General features: G+C 46.4%; 2 protein-coding genes across 3 annotated transcripts in view; one reads left to right on the forward strand and one right to left on the reverse strand.

Moving 5' to 3' along the window:
* CYB561D2 (cytochrome b561 family member D2) overlaps positions 1-18,995 on the reverse strand; it is a 42,908-nt gene extending 23,913 nt beyond the window's left edge. For both annotated transcript variants that reach the window (XM_069966579.1, XM_069966580.1), the window contains exons 1-2: positions 18,610-18,995; positions 2,783-2,922 (exon numbers count right to left, since the gene is read on the reverse strand). The gene's annotated coding sequence lies outside the window, so the exon portion shown is untranslated. The remainder of the gene's footprint in view (positions 1-2,782; positions 2,923-18,609) is intronic.
* Positions 18,678-21,761, forward strand: part of TEX264 (testis expressed 264, ER-phagy receptor) — a 43,750-nt gene continuing 40,666 nt past the window's right edge. Inside the window, exon 1 of the mRNA XM_069966577.1 lies at positions 18,678-19,077. Coding sequence (XP_069822678.1) covers positions 18,811-19,077 — 267 coding nt within the window. The 5' untranslated portion in view covers positions 18,678-18,810. The remainder of the gene's footprint in view (positions 19,078-21,761) is intronic.

A 21,761-nucleotide genomic window follows, 5' to 3' on the forward strand; every position in this document is an offset into this window, starting at 1 on the left:
AAGGGATGTGTGGTGGCCAACAATAAAATACATCCCTATGAACGATTCAGCAATCATTCATTCCATATTGAGCAGTGTGAAGGCTTATTAAATGAGTGCCAATAAACAAGATTATAGGGACCTGCTTGGCCCATGTAAAAATGTACCTAAAAAAATTGCCTTTCAAATCAACTGGTGCCAGAAAGTTACATAGATTTGTAGTTTACTTCTATTTGAAAATCTCAAGTTTTTCAGTACATATCAGCTGCTGTATATCCTGCAAGAAGTGGTGTATTCTCTCCAGTTTTACAAAGTGCTCTCTGCTGCCACCTCTGTCCATGTCAGGAACTGTCCAAAGCAGTAGCAAATCCCCATAGAAAACCTCTACTGCTCTCCAGACTGGAAAGAATGCCACTTCCTGAAGGACATACTAAAGATAATAAATATTGGAAAACTTGAGATTTTTTTCAATAGAAGTGCATTACAAATCTCTGGCACTTTATCAAACCAAATAAAGAAGCAAGTATGCAAACAAGGCACTGGCACACCGAAATTATGAACAATGAAACATGTCAGGGATCCCTGAGGAAGTCCTGGGCACAGGACGGAACACATGGGACTTCTTTGGGCCGTATCTATATGTTGGTTGCCTCTCCCCTCCTGTCAATGCTTCATTTTCATTTGTTATCTTTTGTTTTTTCCCTTCCATGTTGTCTGTGTAGTTTTGTGTCCCTCACCCGTATTGCATTGTCTCTATACTGGCATACACATTGCTTTCATTACTGCATTTAGGTTGTATGAGCAATGCAATAATGTGGTGATTGTTTTGTGCCTTATCATGCACACTACCTCTACATCCTTTATGAGGACACCGCGCTGTCACTTTATTGACTAGTTTACATTTTTTATACTTACTTTGTGGATAATTTGTGACATACTGCATGTACAGGGATGGTGCAATCGTTTTGCATGTGATAATTATGATGTTATAGGGATTGAGACATACTTTGGGAGCCTATTTACTCCTGTATTGGCCTTGAGAACATGATCACATTCATGATTCTTTTGCTTAGTGTTTTTAATTTTTGGGTGTTTCTTTGTCTATTTGATGTGATAATTTTTGAATAAAGACATTTTTCATTGTTCATAATATTGGTGTACCAGTGCCTTGTTTGCATACTTGCTTCTTATTTGGTTTGTTCTAGTGCTCCAATGTATGCGGGCTCTGTGCACCCTCCCCTTGACATTTGTTGTTTGAGCAGTGCATCTCCAACTTTCCAGGACCAGTTGATTTGAAAGAAAACATTTTTAGTGAACTACCTCTTTAAGAACCATAGTTTGGGTAGATAAACCTTTCAGGATGGTAATAAGGTGATTTAATGCTCTCACTGAGTCGCTGAGAGTCCCATCCATGTTGCACGGCTGTTTCTCATTGTCTATATTTTACGAGGCGGGACAATATTTTACGAGGCAGTAGTACACATACATGGACTTCCTTTCTCTAACTTCTCTGACCAACCACCACACAGCACATTCTTCAGCAAAGTCTTCTATGCCAATACATAAAGTGACACTGTCACCCCTTTCTGTATGAGGACTTCTGTACAGCTGTAAAGCCTAAATTTTGCAGTTTTTATATCTTACTTTATAATAGATTTCTTGGTTCAGTGAAAAAAGCTTTTTATTATTGGTGGATTGTGCCAACTGGGCGGGGCTTCACAGATGCAGCGCCACTTAGCCCCACCCATATTGGCTTCATAGGCCCTGCCCATTACCGTCTAGGGCCCCCCCTATTGGAATGGGCTGGCCTAGAGGTCTAGGTCCCACCCCTCTAAGTTGGCCCATTCTAATTGCCTTTGAGGGGGCAGGGCCTAGACGGTTATGATGTCTCTGAAGGGCGGGGCCTACAGAGCCAATATGGATGGGGCTAAGTGATGCTGTGGCCGTGCAGCCCTTGCCAGGTGGCACAATCCACCAATAATAAAAAGAATTTTTCACTGGACCAAGCACCAAGAAATCTATTATAAAGTAAGGTGTGAAAACTGCAGAATTTTGGCTTCACCACTGTGAAGAGAAGTCCTCATACAGAAAGGGGGTGACAGTATCACTTTAAGAACTGGTTTTCTGGGGTAAGGAGTAATTTTTGGTAAACCAACTGGCTTCCAAAAAGGTAAGGAATCACATAGTCTAATGAAAGAAAGTTGTTTATAACAGCAGTAAGCATTTAACAGTGGGCTAGTGACATATTGTTCCATCTCCTAGTTAGCATCTGTAAGAGATACCTTATCACGATACCTGATACTAAACTCAAAGATCATTTGATGTGAGAAGCGTGGTAAACAATGGATATTTTTCATACTGATGAATACATTATAGTCAGACATGAAGCCATATCCATCACTCTCCATCTTTAATTACATAAATCAAATTCCCCATAATATATGAAATATATCATTCCACAACAGAGAAGTGACCTCATTGGGATGGACCCTACATTGTATACATTCTTATACGACAAAGCTCCTTACAATCACAACAAGGAGATTATATTTTGTGGTTACAGGAACACTGCATGTCACCACTCCAGGACATTTGTTGCCACTTTGACCATTTCACCAGTGTGAGGTCACACTTCGGAGCACTACTGCTGTGGAAGACAAGGGAGGCACAGCCATTGTGTTAGCTGACAAGTCTCTGAGGTGTCATGTAGCACATGGCTCAACACTTGCATCATTCACAGTGATTATCATGGCTCTCCGTGCGAGATGTACATACCTGACATTTACAAAGCAGAATTACATACCGTATTATATATTCTCAGTGCTACATGGAGTGATGTCTCCCTGTGGAGGCTCTATTGTGGTTGGGAAAGGGCCAGGGTTACCAGCAGTCAATTGCTAAATTGTTGGGCAGTCCATAAAAACTGGTCACTTTTTCCAGTGTCTGTGGAAAGAAAAATTCAGCCGTCAGTGATTTTTCTAGAGTAGATGGAACATGTACAGGTTATTGTAATAGAAAGCATTATTTTAAGGTTTACAGTAAATGTGTTGACTAATATGTTTACATATTCTGTGCTATATACTGATATTACATATTTGTTATAAACCTTTATGATTTTTCAATGTGTCTGGAAAAAAAAAAAGGTTGCGTCCATGATTTTAGAACGAGTTGTCCATAAAAAAAAAAGGAAATCAGGGTGGTAATCCAGCATGGAGCTTCTGACTGGCTGATACTCTAGTCGCCCAGATCATGGTAAGGTGCAGCTGTTTCCTATAGGGGTTGGTTGTGACATTTATACCTGTACAAATAAGGGAAAAAAAGAAAAACAAATCTATGTCAATTCTTCTGGGCCAGTGCCACCAGTCCCACAGTGATGTAGCATCACATGACCGCATTCTCCAAATGGCGGCGGCTTCTTCTTCTGAGGCATAGGGTCCGTTTACACAGAAAGATTATCTGACAGATTATCTCCTAAAGATTTGAAGCCAAAGCCAGGAATGGATTTGAAAAGAGGAGAAATCTCAGTCTTTCCTTTATGACCTGATCTCTGTTTATAGTCTGTTTCTGGCTTTCGCTTTAAATCTTTGTCAGATAATCTGTCAGATAATCTTTCTGTGTAAATGGACCCTAATGCTAAGTTTACACGGAGCGATAATTCGCCCGATCGTACGATTAACGATTTTGAAGTAACAATTTTTTTTTTATAACGATCAGTGTTTAGATGGAACGATATACCGTTCAGAAAATTCGTTTTGCGATCGTTTTGCGATCGCTTAAGCCTATCTCGCACATAGGTAAAATCAGTGAACGACTGTTTACACGGAATGATCTGCAAATTTTTTGCGAACGATCAATGACGATTTGTTAACATGTTCAAAGATCAAAATGGACGATTTTTAGCTAATCGCTTGATCGTTCGCTGCGTTTACACGGAACAATTATCGCTCAATGCGATTGTTATCACAAAAATTTGCCCGATAATCGTTCCGTGTAAACGTAGCATTAGTCCACACAGGGGTCATAGCTTCCATTTTAATAAAAGCAGAGTCATGACAGCTGCAGTAAGTCTATTGTATAATTCACCTAATATAGGACATTAGCAACCAACCCTCAGGTTTTTTATACAGGAAAGAACAATGCTGAACACTACATTATTCTTGCTGTCAGCAAACAACAGAAAATTGACTAGAGACCAGTGTTGTTGTGAAGTAAGTTTTAGGCCAATTGTTCATGGATGTATTAGAGACTGCAGTGCTAGCCTGACTGTGGGTCTGATCATCCGCACTAACAGCATCATAAATCCATCTGCTCTAGTTGGCCCCGTCCCCTTTGCTCCTGGGTAGTATGTAAATGAGCTCTTGTCACGTTACATATTCTCTCTGGACTGGCTGCTGCGGGCACTAGTCCCCTAGATGCTGCTCTCCTCTCCACCACTATTTCTCTGCCCAATGTCTTTTTTCTGCTCCTGGTCCTCTCGCCTGGCTTCCTGCTCTCATACAGCCAGTACGCGCCTCAATTCTGCTTTACCATTGGATGACTCTTTACCTTTGGCATTAAGACCTAACTTCCATTGCTTTTTGCATGTGCAATAAGGGTCCTAAGGTGTCCTACATATACATTTATTCCATTACTGACTTGGCATATTCCTTTACGTTTCCTGCCTTGTCTGATTGTCTCCTGCCTGACCTGACCTCCTGACCACCCTACATACTTTGTAAACTCTGCCTGCTCCCACCTGGACCTGTTCACTGTATTAACTGACCTCTGCCTGTATGACTATGCTCACTGTTTAACCCCTTACTACCATGTTTGGATTTTCTAAGCTGTTTGTTAGGGCTTATTCCCATGTCCGTAATTCTGCGGACCCTATGGACAGGGAGGCCCTGTAGTGGAGTGTTTCTCTGCCAAGCAGTGTTGGACTGGGGTACCTGGGGCCCACCAGAGGAAATGATTCTTGGGGCCCACCAATATACAACCACGACACGACATGCTGACCCGCTCTTTTCCTGGATTCATCTGTATTTGTGACAAATGCCCTGTGAACAACATTTTCAGTCGAACTAAAACTCTCAGAGTACCCTACATTTATAAAGCTCTCAGGGTATGCTGGGAGTTGTAGTCTATAAGAGGTCAACCCTTTAATAAATCGCTGTGTGCAGAGTCTTCTGGTGGCTGCAATCTGTGGGTCACAACCATCAGCCCTGAAGGTCCAGCAATACATCTGTCTACAGCGCCAGTTATCAGAGGATCCTCTCTTTAGGGTGCATTCACACTACCAGGATCTGCAGCGGATTTCGCTGCAATCTCGCAGTGTGAAATCCGCTGCAGATCCTGTAAGTGTGAACGCACGCTTACTGTACTACAACTCCCAGCATATCCTGAGGGCTGCAGACTGTCAACTTGGGTCTCAACCAAGATATACATATATGCAAAGACCAACATTACTGACCAAATCCTGTTTACTGACCACTATTGCCAATATTACGAGTATACAAGAGGGAAATATTACTGCCACATCACAACCACTACCATCACCACCACCACATTGTTACTGATCAAATCCTGTAGACTAATAAAACACAGTACTGGATCACAAGTAACAAATAATACCACCCCATACTGACTAATACCCCCAAATACTGACTAATGCTACAGAATAAGATCCACTGTACACAGATCACTATCACCTCATCGAGTCATATAGAGGTGGACGCAGCTCTACACAGGTTCTGTACACCATATACATTCAGTGCAGTTATATCAAGTGACTCACAGGGGACGTCTTCTCTGATCAGAATCGTTTTCATTTTCTTCTCCATCTGCCCTGGGCCATCATAAGAACTTCTCCAAGCCACGAATCCACAGAATCTGTAGACAGACATATTGGGCTCCTTACTCTGGCACCATCCTCATCTCTCTACAAACTGCACATTTGTATTGGCCCGTTTACACCCTCATTTAGTGGGTAGACTGACTCTATGTGACCCACTTATAGATGTCCCCCTGTATTATTCCCCCCTATAGATGTCCCCCTGTATTATTCCCTATAGATGGTCCCCTGTATTATTCCCCCCTATAGATGGCTCCCCCCTGTATTATTCCCCTTATAGATGGCTCCCCCCTGTATTATTCCCCCCTATAGATGGCTCCCCCCCTGTATTATTCCACCCTATAGATGGCTCCCCCAGTATTATTCCCCCCTGTAGATGCCCCCCCTGTATTATTCCCCCCTTATAGATGGCTCCCCTCCCTGTATTATTCCTCCCTTGTAGATGGCTCCCCTCCCTGTATTATCCCCCCCCCCTTATAGATGGTTTATAGATGTATTCCCCCCCCCCCATACAAAGCAGATAAAAAAATAAAACACAACTCACCTTACAACACGCTCCCCCTTCTGCGCTCTTCTACCCCAGCTGCTGCTCGGCTCCTCGTGTCCCGGCCTGCGCACGTATCAGATAGCTCACTTCAGCATGCACCGGGGCTGGTACTTCCAGCACATGGCGCATCTCTAACACGCGCTCCCTGTGCTGGAACACAGGGAGCCACGCAGGGGGGTCGGGGGGACCCTGAACACTGATGCTGTCACCTGACTAGGTGAGGGCCCAGTAAGGTGACAGCATTGTTAAAGGGGCAGCAATGTGTCTGTTGGGGGGCCCTGTCGCCCGACAGTCAGTGTGCCCCCTGCGTGTCGGGCCAGGGTCTACCAGAGGATCCTCTGGTCCTCCGGTGCCCCAGTATGACACTGCTGCCAGGCATGATGGATCAATGTCATGCCGGCAGCGGGAAACTGTTTGAATCTCTGCGCCACTGTAATAATATATGGGACATGGGAATAAGCCCTTACAGAGTCTAATCTAAAGCATAGGGGTTAAAAGGTGAAAACTAGGGATGAGTGAACCGGCCGAGGTTCGGGTTCATATAAATCTAAACTATCGGCTTTTGATTCCCGCTGTCTGACCGCTCCGTGGAGAGGGTGGATATATCCTTGAGGACCGCCTGGAAAACTGGGATACAGCCATAGCCATAGGCTGTATCCCAATTTTCTAGGCGGTCCTCAGGCTGTATCCACCCTCTCCACGGAGTGGGCAGACAGCGGAAATCAGAAGCGGATAGTTCAGGTTCATATGAACCCGAACCTCGGCCGGTTCGCTCATCCCTAGTGAAAACCAAGGAATCCCGATTATTGTAATGGTCCTTTTACACAGAGTGATTATCGATCAAATCTGCAAGATAGCGATCGCATTTGAGCGATTATCTGCTCATGTAAATATAGCTAATGATCATGAAGGCGTTAATCGTGGTCTTTCAACAAGTCCATAAATTGTTGTTGTCGTTCGCTGATATTTTTTAGATTGTTTCGTCTACAGAGTTTGTACTGTGTAAAAGCAAAAAAGATCAGTTGAATGATGATCTAGTAATTGAAAAAAAAAATTGTTGCTTTAAAGTTGTTAAATGATCCCTTGAGTGATTTATCGCTCTGTCTAAAAGGACCATAAGGTGCAGCTGTTTTCTATAGGGGAAATTTATAGTTGTAGAAATAAGGAAAAAAAGCAAAAGCAAAAAACTTTCTTTGTGAATTCTTCTGGGTCAGTGCCACAACTAGGCCAAGAACAGAATATAAACAGAGATTAGGTGATAAAGAAAAGATTGAGATTTCTCCTATTTTCAAATCTATTCCTGGCTTTGGCTTCAATAATCTGTCAGATAAATCTCTTTGTGTAAACGCACCATTACACTCCACTTTTCAGTATAGCCCAGCCTAACATCTGCACCAACCCAGAGGAGTAACATTGTCTGCTAGGTAGGTCTTGTATTAGCGCTCCTACATAACAAAGAAATCTAAGGGTACTATTACATGGAAGGATAATTCGGACGATTATCGCTCCATGTAATAAATACAACGATCAGCCGATGACCAAGATCATCGGCTGATCATTGATATAGGTTCTGACCTATTTTCGTCGGACGCCGACCGCGCACCGCTACGTGTAATAGTGGTGCGCAGACGGCGACTGATGATATACATTACCTATCCACGCTCCAGGGCATCTCATGTCGTCTTCTCCCCGGGTCCCGCACGCTCTAGCTTCAGAGCAGCCTGTCAGCTGACAGGCAGCCCGGCCAATCACGGCAGGGTGGTCCCGGCCTGTCATTGGCTGAGCAGCCTGTCAGCTGACAGGCCACTCTGAAGCTAGAGCGCGCGGGACTTGTGGAGAAGCGGACCGCAGCAGCAGCCCTAGAGCGTGGATAAGTAATGTATGTAATTTAAACAAGGGCTGCAAGGACATCGGTAACAGCCCTAACACTAGCCAAAGTCTCCTCAATGAAAAAAAAAAGCTAAGGGCCCGTTCACACTGAGTAAAACAGGCAGAAATTCTAAGTTGAATCCCGCCTGCCTTAGTGTCTCAGTGTTATGTGTTGCGTGCAGAGAATGAGGCAAGCAGGATTCCAAGCGGAGTCCGCTTGTATTGGCTTAATGATCATGTGGCCAGGGCTGCACATAGAAATAGCTAGACTTTCCTTAAGGGTGCCTTCACACCTACCGGATCCACAGCGGATCTCACTTCTGCGGATTCGTAGCGAGATCAGCTGCGGATCCGGTACCATTGACCCCCTATGATAGCACATACTCGCAGTGGGATTGATATCCCGCTGTCAGTATGTGCTTTAACCCCCCGCTGCCCGCAGCCCCGCCGCCCGAATCTACCATCCTCGTCCGCATCAGTCCATACTCGGCCGCATTAGCCCATCCCCGGCCGCATCCAGCAGCCTGCCGCCGTCTGCATCCCCCATCCCCGGCTGCATACACCCATCCCCGGCCGCATCCTCCCATCCCCGCCCGCATCTCCGATCCCCGGCGCATCCTCTCATCCCCGGCTGCATCCCGCAGCCCGCCGCCGAGAGCATACAGTGCCTGCTCGGCGGCACGGCTGCAGTGAGGCTCCCGACTCCGGTCCCGCTCAGCTGATCTGCCGGGGATCGGAGATGCGGGCGGCGGCGGGCTGAAGGATGTGGCCGGGGATGGGGGGATGCACCGGGGATCGGAGATGCGGGCGGCGGCAGGCTGAGGGATGTGGCCGGGGATGGGGGGATGCGCCAGGGATAGACTGATGCGGCCGGGGATAGACTGATGCGGCCGAGGATGGTAGATTCGGGCGGCGGGGCTGCGGGCAGCGGGGGGTTAAAGCACATACTGACAGCGGGATGTCAATCCCGCTGCGAGTATGTGCTATCATAGGGGGTCAATGGTACCGGATCCGCAGTGGTTCTCGCTTCGAATCCGCAGAAGTGAGATCCGCTGTGGATCCGGTAGGTGTGAAGGCACCCTTAATCATGCATCGGCCACACATTTCCTATTACATAGTAAAATGTGTCGCCAACCACAGATTATTTTTTGACTTGTTAAAAGTGGGTGACCAGAGGACGAGCAAGTCACTGCTTGTTCATGGGGCAAAATCTGACTTAAAAATTACCTGCTCAGCTGCTTTAGGATTCCTGTCCCATTAAAGGGGTTATCCAGCATTAGAAAAGCATGGCCACTTTCTTCCATAAACAGCACCACTCTTCATCTTTAATCCATTTCAGGTGTGGTTTGCAATTAAGCCCTATTCACTTCAATGGAACTACGGGTCCATTCACACAGAAGGATTATCTGACAGATTATTTGACAAAGATTTGAAGCCAAAACCAGGAACAGACTATAAACAGAGATCAGGTCATAAAGGAAAGCCTGAGATTTCTCCTCATTTCAAATCCATTCCTGGCTTTGGCTTCAAATCTTTGGCAGATAATCTTTCTGTGTAAATGGACCCTTAGTTACAAAACCCCACCCAAACTGGAAAAGAGTGGCTGTCAGGACTGTGCGCTGGCGCTCCTTGGTTCGAGCTGTGCGGCCGAGAAGGCGATAAGTTGGTGCAGTTCCAGAACCCTGTCTGAACACAGGTTTAGTTTAGGTTTAGTTCAGCCCCACCCATCTTGCTTGTTTTGCATTGACAGTTTGAGGGTTAACCTGCTGCTGTGCAGGTGAGCTGTCTGGAGGATCAGGGGCCGGTCCAATCAACTGCTGGACTGAGTCCGTGATCCTCCATAAATAGTGAGTAAGCCCAGTGGACAGTGCTGGCTATTAGGCTACGTTCACACAGAGCAAAAGGGGCGGATTACTCAAGGAAATATTTCCGCCTGAAATCAACTGACGCTGAATTCCGAGAAGAATGTAAGCAGAATCCCTGCATATTCCGCTAGGAAAGTGTTCAGCTAGTAATCAGCTCTTGACAAATTCAGAGCGGAATACTCAAAGAATCCGCGCTGAATCCGCATGCATTAAGCGCTGAAATTCAGCGAGTATTTGGCGAGTAAACTAGACTATACCAGAATATATACTAGATTCCTCCTCCCCCTTTTTTTCCCCATTTCCGCGCTGATTAAGTGCGGAATTTCCGCTTGTATTACGCTTGTATTCCGCGCTGAATACGCACGTATTCCGCGCTGAAACAGAAAATTAGAGCCCCATTGATTTGTATAGGCTTCTGCTAGCGGAAGAATGAACATGTTCATTCTTCTGGCGGAAAGCGGATTAGTTCAGTGCGGAAATTCCACCGTGTGAACTGCAGAGCAGAATTTCCATTCAACACAGTGGAAATTAGCTCTGCACCTATTTTAACGACTGAAATTTCAGCGCTGATTCAGCGCAGAAATTCTGCTGCTTTTGCTCTGTGTGAACGAGCCCTTAGTGTTCTTTGCTAGGCTAGCTTGCTGTGACTTGTAGTACCTTTTGCTTGTTTTCTGACCCTTGGCTTTTTTCTGACTTTCCCAGTTTCGCCGCCTGCCTTGACCGTATTGCCTGACTCTTAACCATCCAACTGCCTCCGTTTTTTGTACCTTTGTTGCCCGCCATTACCGACCCAGACTGTTCACCACTCTTTATTGTGTTTGTTTGTATGTCTGTGTTCCACTTCCACCAGTGCAGGGACTGCCTTTGTGTTTGTCCGCAGCCGCCTAGGGCTGACTGAGGCAAGTAGGCAGGGACAGAGGGTGGAAACAGCCAGGGCTCACATCTGTCTGACTGCCCTTACCATACCTGGTGCTAACAGTGGCCATGTTTTTGTAACGCTGGATAACCCCCTTGAAGTACATAGCAGGGTGCTGGTTGCCTGGAGGTTCTGCTCTTATGAGGGACAAGAACTGACATAATTAAAGCCATGCCAGGATGAATGTTTTGAAAGTCCAAGGTGCACATGAGCCCCAGGAACAATGACCCTGGGGGCCTTAAAGGGGTATTCTGTTATCAACAAATTAAATCTTCAAAGGAAACCAATCACAATAAAACTGTGTGTGAAGCTATAAATATTGCGGGATATTTACTAACAAATCTAAAAACACGATTTTGTCAAAGATGTTTTGGCATAATTTCCAATCTAATGTGTTTAGTCAAATTTATGTAAATTGTCTAATAGCATAGTAAATGTGTTTTAAAAATAATGGTCTTTTAATTAGTCTAATAAATTCACCTGGTTTGGAGCTGACGTAGCGATGCGCCAATATATGCGACTTTTTACAAAATTGCGCAGTTAATAAATGTAGCTAAAAAAGAATTCTGGCGCACTTTTGATCAAATTAACAACAAAAAATCTAATTCAAAAAGTCGCATCTAATTTGGATAGTCTTGTCTAAAAAAGCTTCATAAATTCATATTAGATTTATTTTGAGAGCAAACTAGATATATTAGACTAAAAAAAAGCCGCAATTAGTTTGATAAATGTCAGCCATAGTGTTATACAGTATAGCCCCAGCACTGTTTCCAGCCATATAAGTAAACGCTATCAGCGTTACTCATATGGTCCGAAAATGCACTTTGTAAATCAGACCTAAGTAGGCACAGGGGTGGTCCTCCGCAGCTAAGTATTCATGGCTGGTGGGAAACAACGTCAATAATCATGACTCTTTTTAGCATAGGAGCCAGTAATGTCACAGAGGGGCCATCCGTTAACAGCATATTGCCTTGTGCTGAGACATGGCACAGGCAATATTCTCCTGTGAAAGAGTATATATATATATATATATATATATATATATATATATATATATATATAAAAGCATCCAGCGCTACTAAGTAGAACTCATAAAAGGTGTTTTACTCACGGTAAACTTAGTGATGAAATATTAGATCTCCGTTCCAATAGGGTGATACAATCCTCGTTATAGGTTCCAAATAGGGAGTATAGGATCCGCTGGGAGTGCGCCCCGGCCGGTGGCGCGACTTCAACCAGCTCAAGATGTTCCGGTGAAAGTTCAGTGTGACGTCACACAGTCTACGGAGTGTAGCAAGGATCAAAATTCCTCCAACGCGTTTCAGCGTTCCATACGCCTTCCTCAGGGATCCTATTCCCTTTTTAGTACTTAGTACTTAGTAGCGCTGGATGCTTTTATATATATATATATATATATATATATATATATATATACTCTTTCACTCTGCATAATACGGGGAATTACGGGTATCCCCGCCACGCATCAATAGAGCTGCATACTACAGCGCCGTGTATAATATACTAATAGTATATATTTTTTTCCAATATTCTCCTGTGTTAAAATATTCAGCAATAACTCTGGGCAGGGAACTGGCAGGGAGCTGGAAGAAATCAGTGCATTCTGGGAACTGTAGTACTGACCAACTTCTCAACCAAGTAGTGAGAGGACAAAAAAATAGTTTTTTTAGTTTTTTATAGTTTTTTATAGTTTCAAAACTATGGCAGACGGTTAAGGGGGTACTCCAGAGACGCAAAAGGTGTACTTTCGTTGAGTGGCAGCAGTAAGGGCGACATGGGCCCCACTGCTGCCACTAGTGGGGAAACGGGTCCCTGCTGTGTATAGTGCTGTGCGGCAGCGCTTGGTCATAGCAGAGCAGCAAAATGTGCAAATACTGCAGAAACTCTGCAAATGACCATCTCCTTGAGAAGACCGCCACCAAAGGGGTTTCGCTGTACTAGAGACACATATGACAGAGCTTTGGCAGTGGTACAATATACAGCAGGGCCTGCTGACCTAAGACTCTCCCAGCTGTTGGTGTATGTTCAGAGTTGTAGGAGAAGTTACAGATTACTGCTATATACACTGCTCAAAAAAATAAAGGGAAAACTCAAACAAACACATCCTAGATGTAAATGAATGAAATATTCTCATTGAATACTTCATTGAATTGTTCTGTACAAAGTTGAATGTGCTGGCAACTAAATCACACAAAAATCATCAATGGAAATCAAATTTATTAACCAATGGAGGCCTGTATTTGGAGTCACACGCAAAATTAAAGTGGAAAAACACACTCCAAGCTGATCTAACTTTGATACAATGTCCTTAAAACAAGTAAAAATGAGGCTCAGTATTGTGTGTGATCTCCCTACAACGCCTGGGCATGCTCCTGATAAAGTGGCGGATGGTCTCCTGAGAGATCTCAGACCTAGACAGTCTGTGGTGCAACGTGACGTTGGTGGATGGAGCGAGACATGATGTCCCAGATGTGTTCAATCGGATTCAAGTCTGGGGAACGAGAGGGCCAGTCCATAGCTTCAATGCTTTATCTTGCAGGAACTGCTGACACACTCCAACCATATGAGGTCTAGCATTGTCCTGCATTAGGAGAAACCCAGGGCCAACCGGGCAAGCACATGGTCTCACAAAGGGTCTGAGGATCTCATTTCGGTACCTAATGGCAGTCAGGCTACCTCTGGCGAGCACAGGCAGGGCTGTGCCACCCCACACCATTACAGGCCTACTGCCAAACCGGTCATGATAAGGGATGTTGCAGGCAGCAGATCACTTTCCAGTGCGTCTCCAGACTCTGTCACGTCTGTCACATGTGCTCAGTGTGAACCTGCCTTCATTTGTGAAGAGCAAAGGGCGCCAGTGGCGCATTTGGCGATCCTGGTATTCTCTGGCAAATGCCAATCGTCCTGCACGGTGTTGGGCTGTGAGCACAACCCCTATCTGTGGACATCGGCCCTCTTACCATCCTCATGGAGTTGGTTTCTAACCGTTTGTGCAGACATACGCACATTTGTGGACTGCTGGAAATCATTTTGCAGGGCTCTGGCAGTGCTCCTCCTGTTCCTCCTTGCACAAGGCCAGAGGTAGTGGTCCTGCTGCTGGGTTGTTGCCCTCCTCCACATCTCCTGGTAGGGCCTCCAGCCTCTGGACACTACGCTGACAGACACAGCAAACCTTCTTGCCACAGCTCCTGGATGAGTTTCACTACCTGAGCCACTTGTGTGGGTTGTAGAGTCTGTCTCATGCTACTAGGAGTGTGAAAGCACCACCAACATTCAAAGTGACCAAAACATCAGCCAGAAAGCATAGGTACTGAGAAGTGGTCTGTGGTCTTTATTGAGTATGGGTCTATTTACACAGAAAGATTATCTGACATATTATCTGCCAAAGATTTGAAGCCAAAGACAGGAACAGATTATAAACAGAGATTAGGTCAAAAAGGAAAGCCTGAGATTTCTCCTGTTTTCAAATCCATTCCTGGCTTTGGCTTTAAATCTTTGGCAGATAATCTGTTAGATAATCTTTCTGTGTAATGGTGCGTTTACACAGACAGATTTATCTGACAGATCTTTGAAGCCCAAACCAAAAACAGACTATAAACAGGGAACAGGTCATAAAGGAAAGACTGGGATCTATCCTCTTTTCAAATCCATTCCTGGCTTCAGCTTCCAAAATCTGTCAGATAAATCTGTCTGTGTAAACGCAGCATAAATGGACCTTATGTCTTGCATGTGAAATTGATTGTCAATCAGTGTTGCTTCCTAAATGGACAGTTTTGGTGCGTTTACACAGGCAGATTTATGTGACAGATTTTGGAAGCCAAAGCCAGGAATGGATTTGAAAAAAGGAGAAATCTTAGTCTTTCCTTCATGACCCATTCCCTGTTTATGGTCTGTTCCTGGCTTTGGCTTCAAAAATCTGTCAGATAAATCTGCCTGTGTAAACGCACCATTTGTTTCACAGAAGTTTAATTTATTTGGAGTTATATTGTTTAAGCGTTCCCTTTATTTTTTCGAGCAGTGTATATAGGGTAAGGGTATATTCACACGGGCGGGCTCACAGCGAGATTCTCGCTGCGAGCCCGGCAGGTCCTGGCAGTTCCCATACACTACATACTTGCTGCGGTCTAAACGACCGCAGCGAGTATGTAATTATACCGCCCTTAACCCCTTCTGCTCCCCCGCTGTAAGCATACATTACCTGTCCTTGCTGCACGGGTCCGGCGTCCTGCTCTCCCGTCCGGCCAATCAGTGTGTTGCCCCACTGCAGCCACTGATTGGCCGGGCGGGAGAGCAGGACGCCGCCCGTGTGAATATACCCTAAATCTCAGCCACAAAGAGACGATCACTGAGTATTTTTTTCCCTATGCTTCATTATTTGTGGTTATATTTTGTTTTACTGGGTCTCTGTCTAGGTAGAGATGTTGGATTTTTGTTATTGTACATACAGTCCAGAGTCAGAGTGGTAGATTAGTCCTGGCTGGAACACCAGCAGGACTTATGGTGACATTTTAGTGTTTTTAATGTAGAGCAGTATTTGGGGTGTTGTCTCCCTCATTTTACTACTCCTGTACATTCACTTATTTATGTGGTACTTTGTATCTACGTCAGTGTTATAATAAAGATTTTTGTGATGTGCTACCATTTTTTTTGTGCATATGCTTTTTTCTTTTGAGAGGATGATGTACTACTTATATGCATTGGTTTAGCACTCCATGATTATTAGTGGTGCCCACTAGCTTCATATATATAACGATCACTGAGTATCATCTATTCTATTCCTTGGCGCCAACCTTTACCCTTAGTGTTAGGGCCCTATTACACCAACAGTTTATCTGACAAATATTTTTGAGCCAAAGCCAGGAATGGATTATAAACAAAGAACAGGTCATAAAGGCAAGATTTCTACTCTTTTCAAATCCATTCCTGGCTTTGGCTTAAAAAAATCTGTCAGATCTGTTGGTGTAATAGGGCCCTTAGGGTTTAGGATTACTAACCAAACACTCTAATAGCCTAAGCCTAATCGCTTTTCCTAGCCATAACCCTGAGAGTTAAGACACTATTACATGAAGTGATTATCGGCCATTAAAGGGGTAGTGCGGCGGTAAAGAATTATTCACAGAATAACACACATTACAAAGTTATACAACTTTGTAATGTATGTTATGTCTGTGAATCGCCCCCTTCCCGTGTCCCACCACCCCCACCCGTGTACCCGGAAGTGTGTGGTGCATTATACATTACCTGATTCGTGTCGAGGGCCGTCCGCCATTTTGTGCCAAACGTCATCTTCGGACGGACGGCCGATTCCCTGCCGCCGTCCTCCCTCTGCCGCGTCACAACTGTGCTCAGCCGCGATTGGCTCAGCACAGTTATGCTCAGCTAATCGCGGCTGAGCATCGGATGACGCTGCAGAGGGCGGCCGGCATTCGGAACAGTCGGAGCTGTTTGCCGGCCGAAGAAGACTTCACTGACTCAAGATCGGAGACGGGGGTCGGCACGTGACAGGTAATGTATAGCGCACCACACTTCCGGGTACACGGGTGGGGGTGGTGGGACACGGGGGAGGGGGCCATTCAAAGACATAACATACATTACAAAGTTGTATAACTTTGTAATGTGTGTTATTCTGTGAATAATTCTTTACCGCCTTTTACCACTACCCCTTTAAGGCTGATATTCAATTTGTGTAATAAAAGGCAACAATCGGCCGACATGCACAAGCCTATCTCACACATAGGTGAAATCGTTGAAAGACTGTTTACACTGAACGATCTGCGAATTTTTTGCAAACGATCAATGATGATTTGAGAACATGTTGAAAGATCAAAATGAACGATTTCTTGCTCGTCGTTTGATCGTTCGCTGCGTTTACTTGTACAATTATCATTCGAATTTGATCGTTATTGTGCAAATTCGAACGATAAATCGTTCCGTGTAAAAGGACCATTAGTTGGTACTACTGAGTAACCCTAATCCTATACCTAAGGGTTGGCGCAGAGGTAGGTGCTGAGTTTGCGCTGCTGGTAAGTCCAGACTGTAAGCAGCCCAGGGGCGCATTAAGGGTGCCCTCAGCGTAAATCTCGCTGCGAGTCTGGCAGGTCCTGGCAGTTCCCTGTCACTACATACTCTCAGCTGTCTGAAAGACCGCTGCGAGTATGTAATTCTGCCGCCCCCTTAACCCCTTCAGCTCCCGCTCCGCTGTGTCTGTAAAGTTGACAGCTGAATCCGATTACTTGATGCAGCCGTTCCCTGGTGTCTAGTGGAGAGGATCGCTCCTCTGGGATGTTGTCCCGGAGGAGCGATCCACACATCTTACCCCTTCCGGGGTCAGCGCCGTAATGGCTGATCCCGGCTCGGCACTCGATTGCTTCCGGCTGCAGCAGCCGGAAGCAATCGATGTGCCTATCTCGTGGATCTGTGCTGCATATCTAAAATTGCGCATATTTGGTTGCATCAAATCCAGAAAAATTGTAATAAAAAGTGATCAAAAAGTCGCATATGCGCAATCAAGGTACCGATAGAAAGAACACATCATGCTGCAAAAAATGACACCTCATACAGCCCCATAGACCAAAGGATAAAAGCGTTATAAGCCTGGGAATGGAGCGATTTTTAGGAACATATATTTGTTAACAATTGTTTGAATTTTTAACAGGCCATCAGATACAATGAAAGTTATACATGTTACATATCGTTGTAATCGTAACGACTTGAGAAACAAGATAACTGATAATTGAGATAACAAGTAAGTTTTACCCCAGGGCGAATGGCGTAAAAACAAATACCCCCCAAATAAACAAAATGCGGGGTTTTTTTTCAACTTCACCACACTTTTAATTTTTTTCTGGTTTCGCAGTGTACTTTATGAAAAAATTCAGTCTGTCATTGCAAAATACAATTAGTGGCGGAAAAAATAAGGGCTCATGTGGGTTTCTAGGTGAAAAAATGCAAGTGCTATGGCCTTTTAAACACAAGGAGGAAAAAACGAAAACGCTAAAATTTAAATTGGCCGGGTCCTCTAAGGGGTTAACTTTACCACAGGCCCCGGGCTGTTTACCAAGCTTGGGCCCCCCACTGTAACCATGGCAGCATTAGTGTGATGCTCATAGAAACGGGATGGATTTTTTGCCAATCATGGCAGAACTGTACCCAGGAGACTGTTTGGGTGGCCATGGGCCCCCCAGGAGCTCAGGGCCCCAGGCTACCACCCAAAACAGACCTATTGTAATCCACTACTGAAGCAGCCAATCACTGGATGGCGTCAATGTATCTGCCAGACCCCATGAGGTCACTCTGCCCCTCCATTCTGGGCTCTACCACAGGGATACCAGACAGACTGACCAGCTGCTGCTGTACCTGATCAGATAGAGAGGCGGATGTCTCAGTACAGGGACTCCTAGTTACTGGGGCAGTAAGTATCTACCACTACCCACAATCATCCAGATGGAAGTCCCAGTGCCAGCTCCTCTGCCTGCATGATAACAGGGATATGTCCCCACTTAGGTCACACATACAGATGTGTTTTTTTACACAGATTAGAGGACTATAAATCCCAGCAAGACTTCCCCCTCCTCCAGTCACTCACACGTCGTGTCTTTGATTTTCCCGCCCTTCTCTTTCCGTTCGGGACACGTGACGCAGTGACGTCAGGCGATCGATCACATGACTTGGTGTGACAGGTACGGGCAGAGCAGAGCCGGGTACAGGTGAGCCGCCTCCTCCTCCTCTCTGCTCTCCTCACCGCCGGCTCCTCCGCTCCTCTCAGGTCTGTGCCGCAGTGTCCGGGATGGGCGCTGTACCGGAGTGGGTGCTCATCTCCCTGATCGCCGCCCTGGTCGCCCTCCTCCTCCTCACGCTGTTCGGGCTGGCCGTGTACTCGGGGCTGCTGACTGAGGTGGAGGTGAGAGCCGGGCCGCCCCCCATCCGAGGGGTGGTCGTGGCCTACAAGTTCCGTGTGGGGCCCTACGACGAGAGCGGTAACCTGTACACAGAGAGCGTCAGCCTGGCCCCCAAGCTGGTGTCCATAGGGGTCTACTACGATAACCCCATGAAGGTGAGAGGGGCCCGGGGGAGGGATACCATGGCTTGTGGGAGCCTAGTGCAGGCAGCAGGGGGGCACATGGTACATCATGACGTGGTAACTATGGTGTGCTGGAGGGGTCATAGTGGGAGCATAGAGAGGAGCATGTGGTTAGACAATGACCTGGTGAGGATCATAGCTGGAGCCCATGGCACAATGAGGAGTATGGTGGGAGCCCATAGTATAATGGAGGGAGCCCATAGTATAATGGAGGGAGCCCATAGTATAATGGAGGGAGCCCATAGTATAATGGAGGGAGCCCATAGTATAATGGAGGGAGCCCATAGTATAATGGTGGGAGCCCATAGCATAATGGAGGGAGCCCATAGTACAATGGAGGGAGCCCATAGCATAATGGAGGGAGCCCATAGCATAATGGAGGGAGCCCATAGTACAATGGAGGGAGCCCATAGCATAATGGAGGGAGCCCATAGCATAATGGAGGGAGCCCATAGCATAATGGAGGGAGCCCATAGTACAATGGAGGGAGCCCATAGCATAATGGAGGGAGCCCATAGTACAATGGAGGGAGCCCATAGTACAATGGAGGGAGCCCATAGTATAGTGGAGGGAGCCCATAGTATAGTGGAGGGAGCCCATAGTATAGTGGAGGGAGCCCATAGTATAGTGGAGGGGGACACGGTGGGAGCCCATAGTATAGTGGTGGGAGCCCATAGTATAATGAAGGGAGCCCATAGTATAGTGGAGGGAGCCCATAGTATAGGGGAGGGGGACACAATGGGAGCCCATATGGAGGGGGACACGGTGGGAGCCCATAGTATAGTGGAGGGAGCCCATAGTATAGTGGACATGGTGGGAGCCCATAGCATAGTGGAGGGGGACACGGTGGGAGCCCATAGTATATTGGAAGTGGGCATGGTGGGAGCCCATAGTATAATGGTGGGAGCCCATAGTATAGTGGAGGGGGACATGGTGGGAGCCCATAGTATAGTGGAGGGGACATGGTGGGAGCCCATAGTATAGTGGAAGGGGACATGGTGGGAGCCCATAGTATAGTGGAAGGGGACATGGTGGGAGCCCATAGTATAGTGGAAGGGGACATGGTGGGAGCCCATAGTATAGTGGAAGGGGACATGGTGGGAGCCCATAGTATAGTGGAGGGGACATGGTGGGAGCCCATAGTATAGTGGAAGGGGACATGGTGGGAGCCCATAGTATAGTGGAAGGGGACATGGTGGGAGCCCATAGTATAGTGGAAGGGGACATGGTGGGAGCCCATAGTATAGTGGAAGGGGACATGGTGGGAGCCCATAGTATAGTGGAGGGGGACATGGTGGGAGCCCATAGTATAATGGAGGGGGACATGGTGGGAGCCCATAGTATAGTGGAGTGGATTGGAGTGCTTGATTGAGGGGCATGTTGAAGACCATGGTATGGTGTTGTGAGCTCAAAGTATGGTGGAGGGGGGTATGGTATGAGCATATGGCAGGGTAAGGAACATGGCTTGTTCCCATGGTGGTGGGGGAGGTAAGTTGTGGCTTGGTAGGGAACATGGTTGGATCCCATTGTATGGTGGAAGGGGGCACACTGTGGCTTGGTAGGGAACATGGTTGGATCCCATGGTATGGTGGAAGGGGGCACATTGTGGCTTGGTAGGGAACATGGTTGGATCCTATGGTATGGTGGAAGGGGGCACATTGTGGCTTGGTAGGGAACATGGTTGGATCCCATGGTATGGTGGAAGGGGGCACATTGTGGCTTGGTAGGGAACATGGTTGGATCCCATGGAATAGTGGAAGGGGGCACATTGTGGCTTGGTAGGGAACATGGTTGGATCCCATGGTATGGTGGAAGGGGGCACATTGTGGCTTGGTAGGGAACATGGTTGGATCCCATGGTATGGTGGAAGGGGGCACATTGTGGCTTGGTAGGGAACATGGTTGGATCCCATGGTATGGTGGAAGGGGGCACATTGTGGCTTGGTAGGGAACATGGTTGGATCCCATGGTATGGTGGAAGGGGGCACATTGTGGCTTGGTAGGGAACATGGTTGGATCCCATGGTATGGTGGAAGGGGGCACATTGTGGCTTGGTAGGGAACATGGTTGGATCCCATGGTATGGTGGAAGGGGGCACATTGTGGCTTTGGTAGGGAACATGGTTGGATCCCATGGTATGGTGGAAGGGGGCCCATTGTGGCTTGGTAGGGAACATGGTTGGATCCCATGGTATGGTGGAAGGGGGCACATTGTGCATTGGTAGGGAACATGGTTGGAGCTTGTGGCTTGGCTGTCTGTCCATGGAATGGTAAAGAGCAGGATGTGAGGCTATAGTTCGGGAAGGGACATCATTAGCAGTAGTTAAAGGGTGAAGGGTGTTCTGGGGGTCAGGGGGCTTTGTGAAGTTTGGGGTGGCTACAGATTACAGTATATGAGGGGGTCTCCAGGGTCTGCTGTTATTTCGTCTTGTATTCTTCTTGTTGATGACTGCTATGTTCTGACATTTCTCATCCCTCCCCCGGCCGCTGTTTGCTGTTGTTTCTCCATGTAACGTGTGTAATTGAGCGTCATTAAGCCGGTGGCTTTTTCTGGTGTAATAATTTACACTCTGTTGCACTCAGGAATGATCAGTACAAAGCAGAAATACACATCAGCTCATCCCATGGGAGCCTTAGCCTATTATAGCAGCAAGTTTCT

Source organism: Dendropsophus ebraccatus, chromosome 4, assembly GCF_027789765.1.
Source record: "Dendropsophus ebraccatus isolate aDenEbr1 chromosome 4, aDenEbr1.pat, whole genome shotgun sequence".
NCBI lineage: Eukaryota > Metazoa > Chordata > Amphibia > Anura > Hylidae > Dendropsophus > Dendropsophus ebraccatus.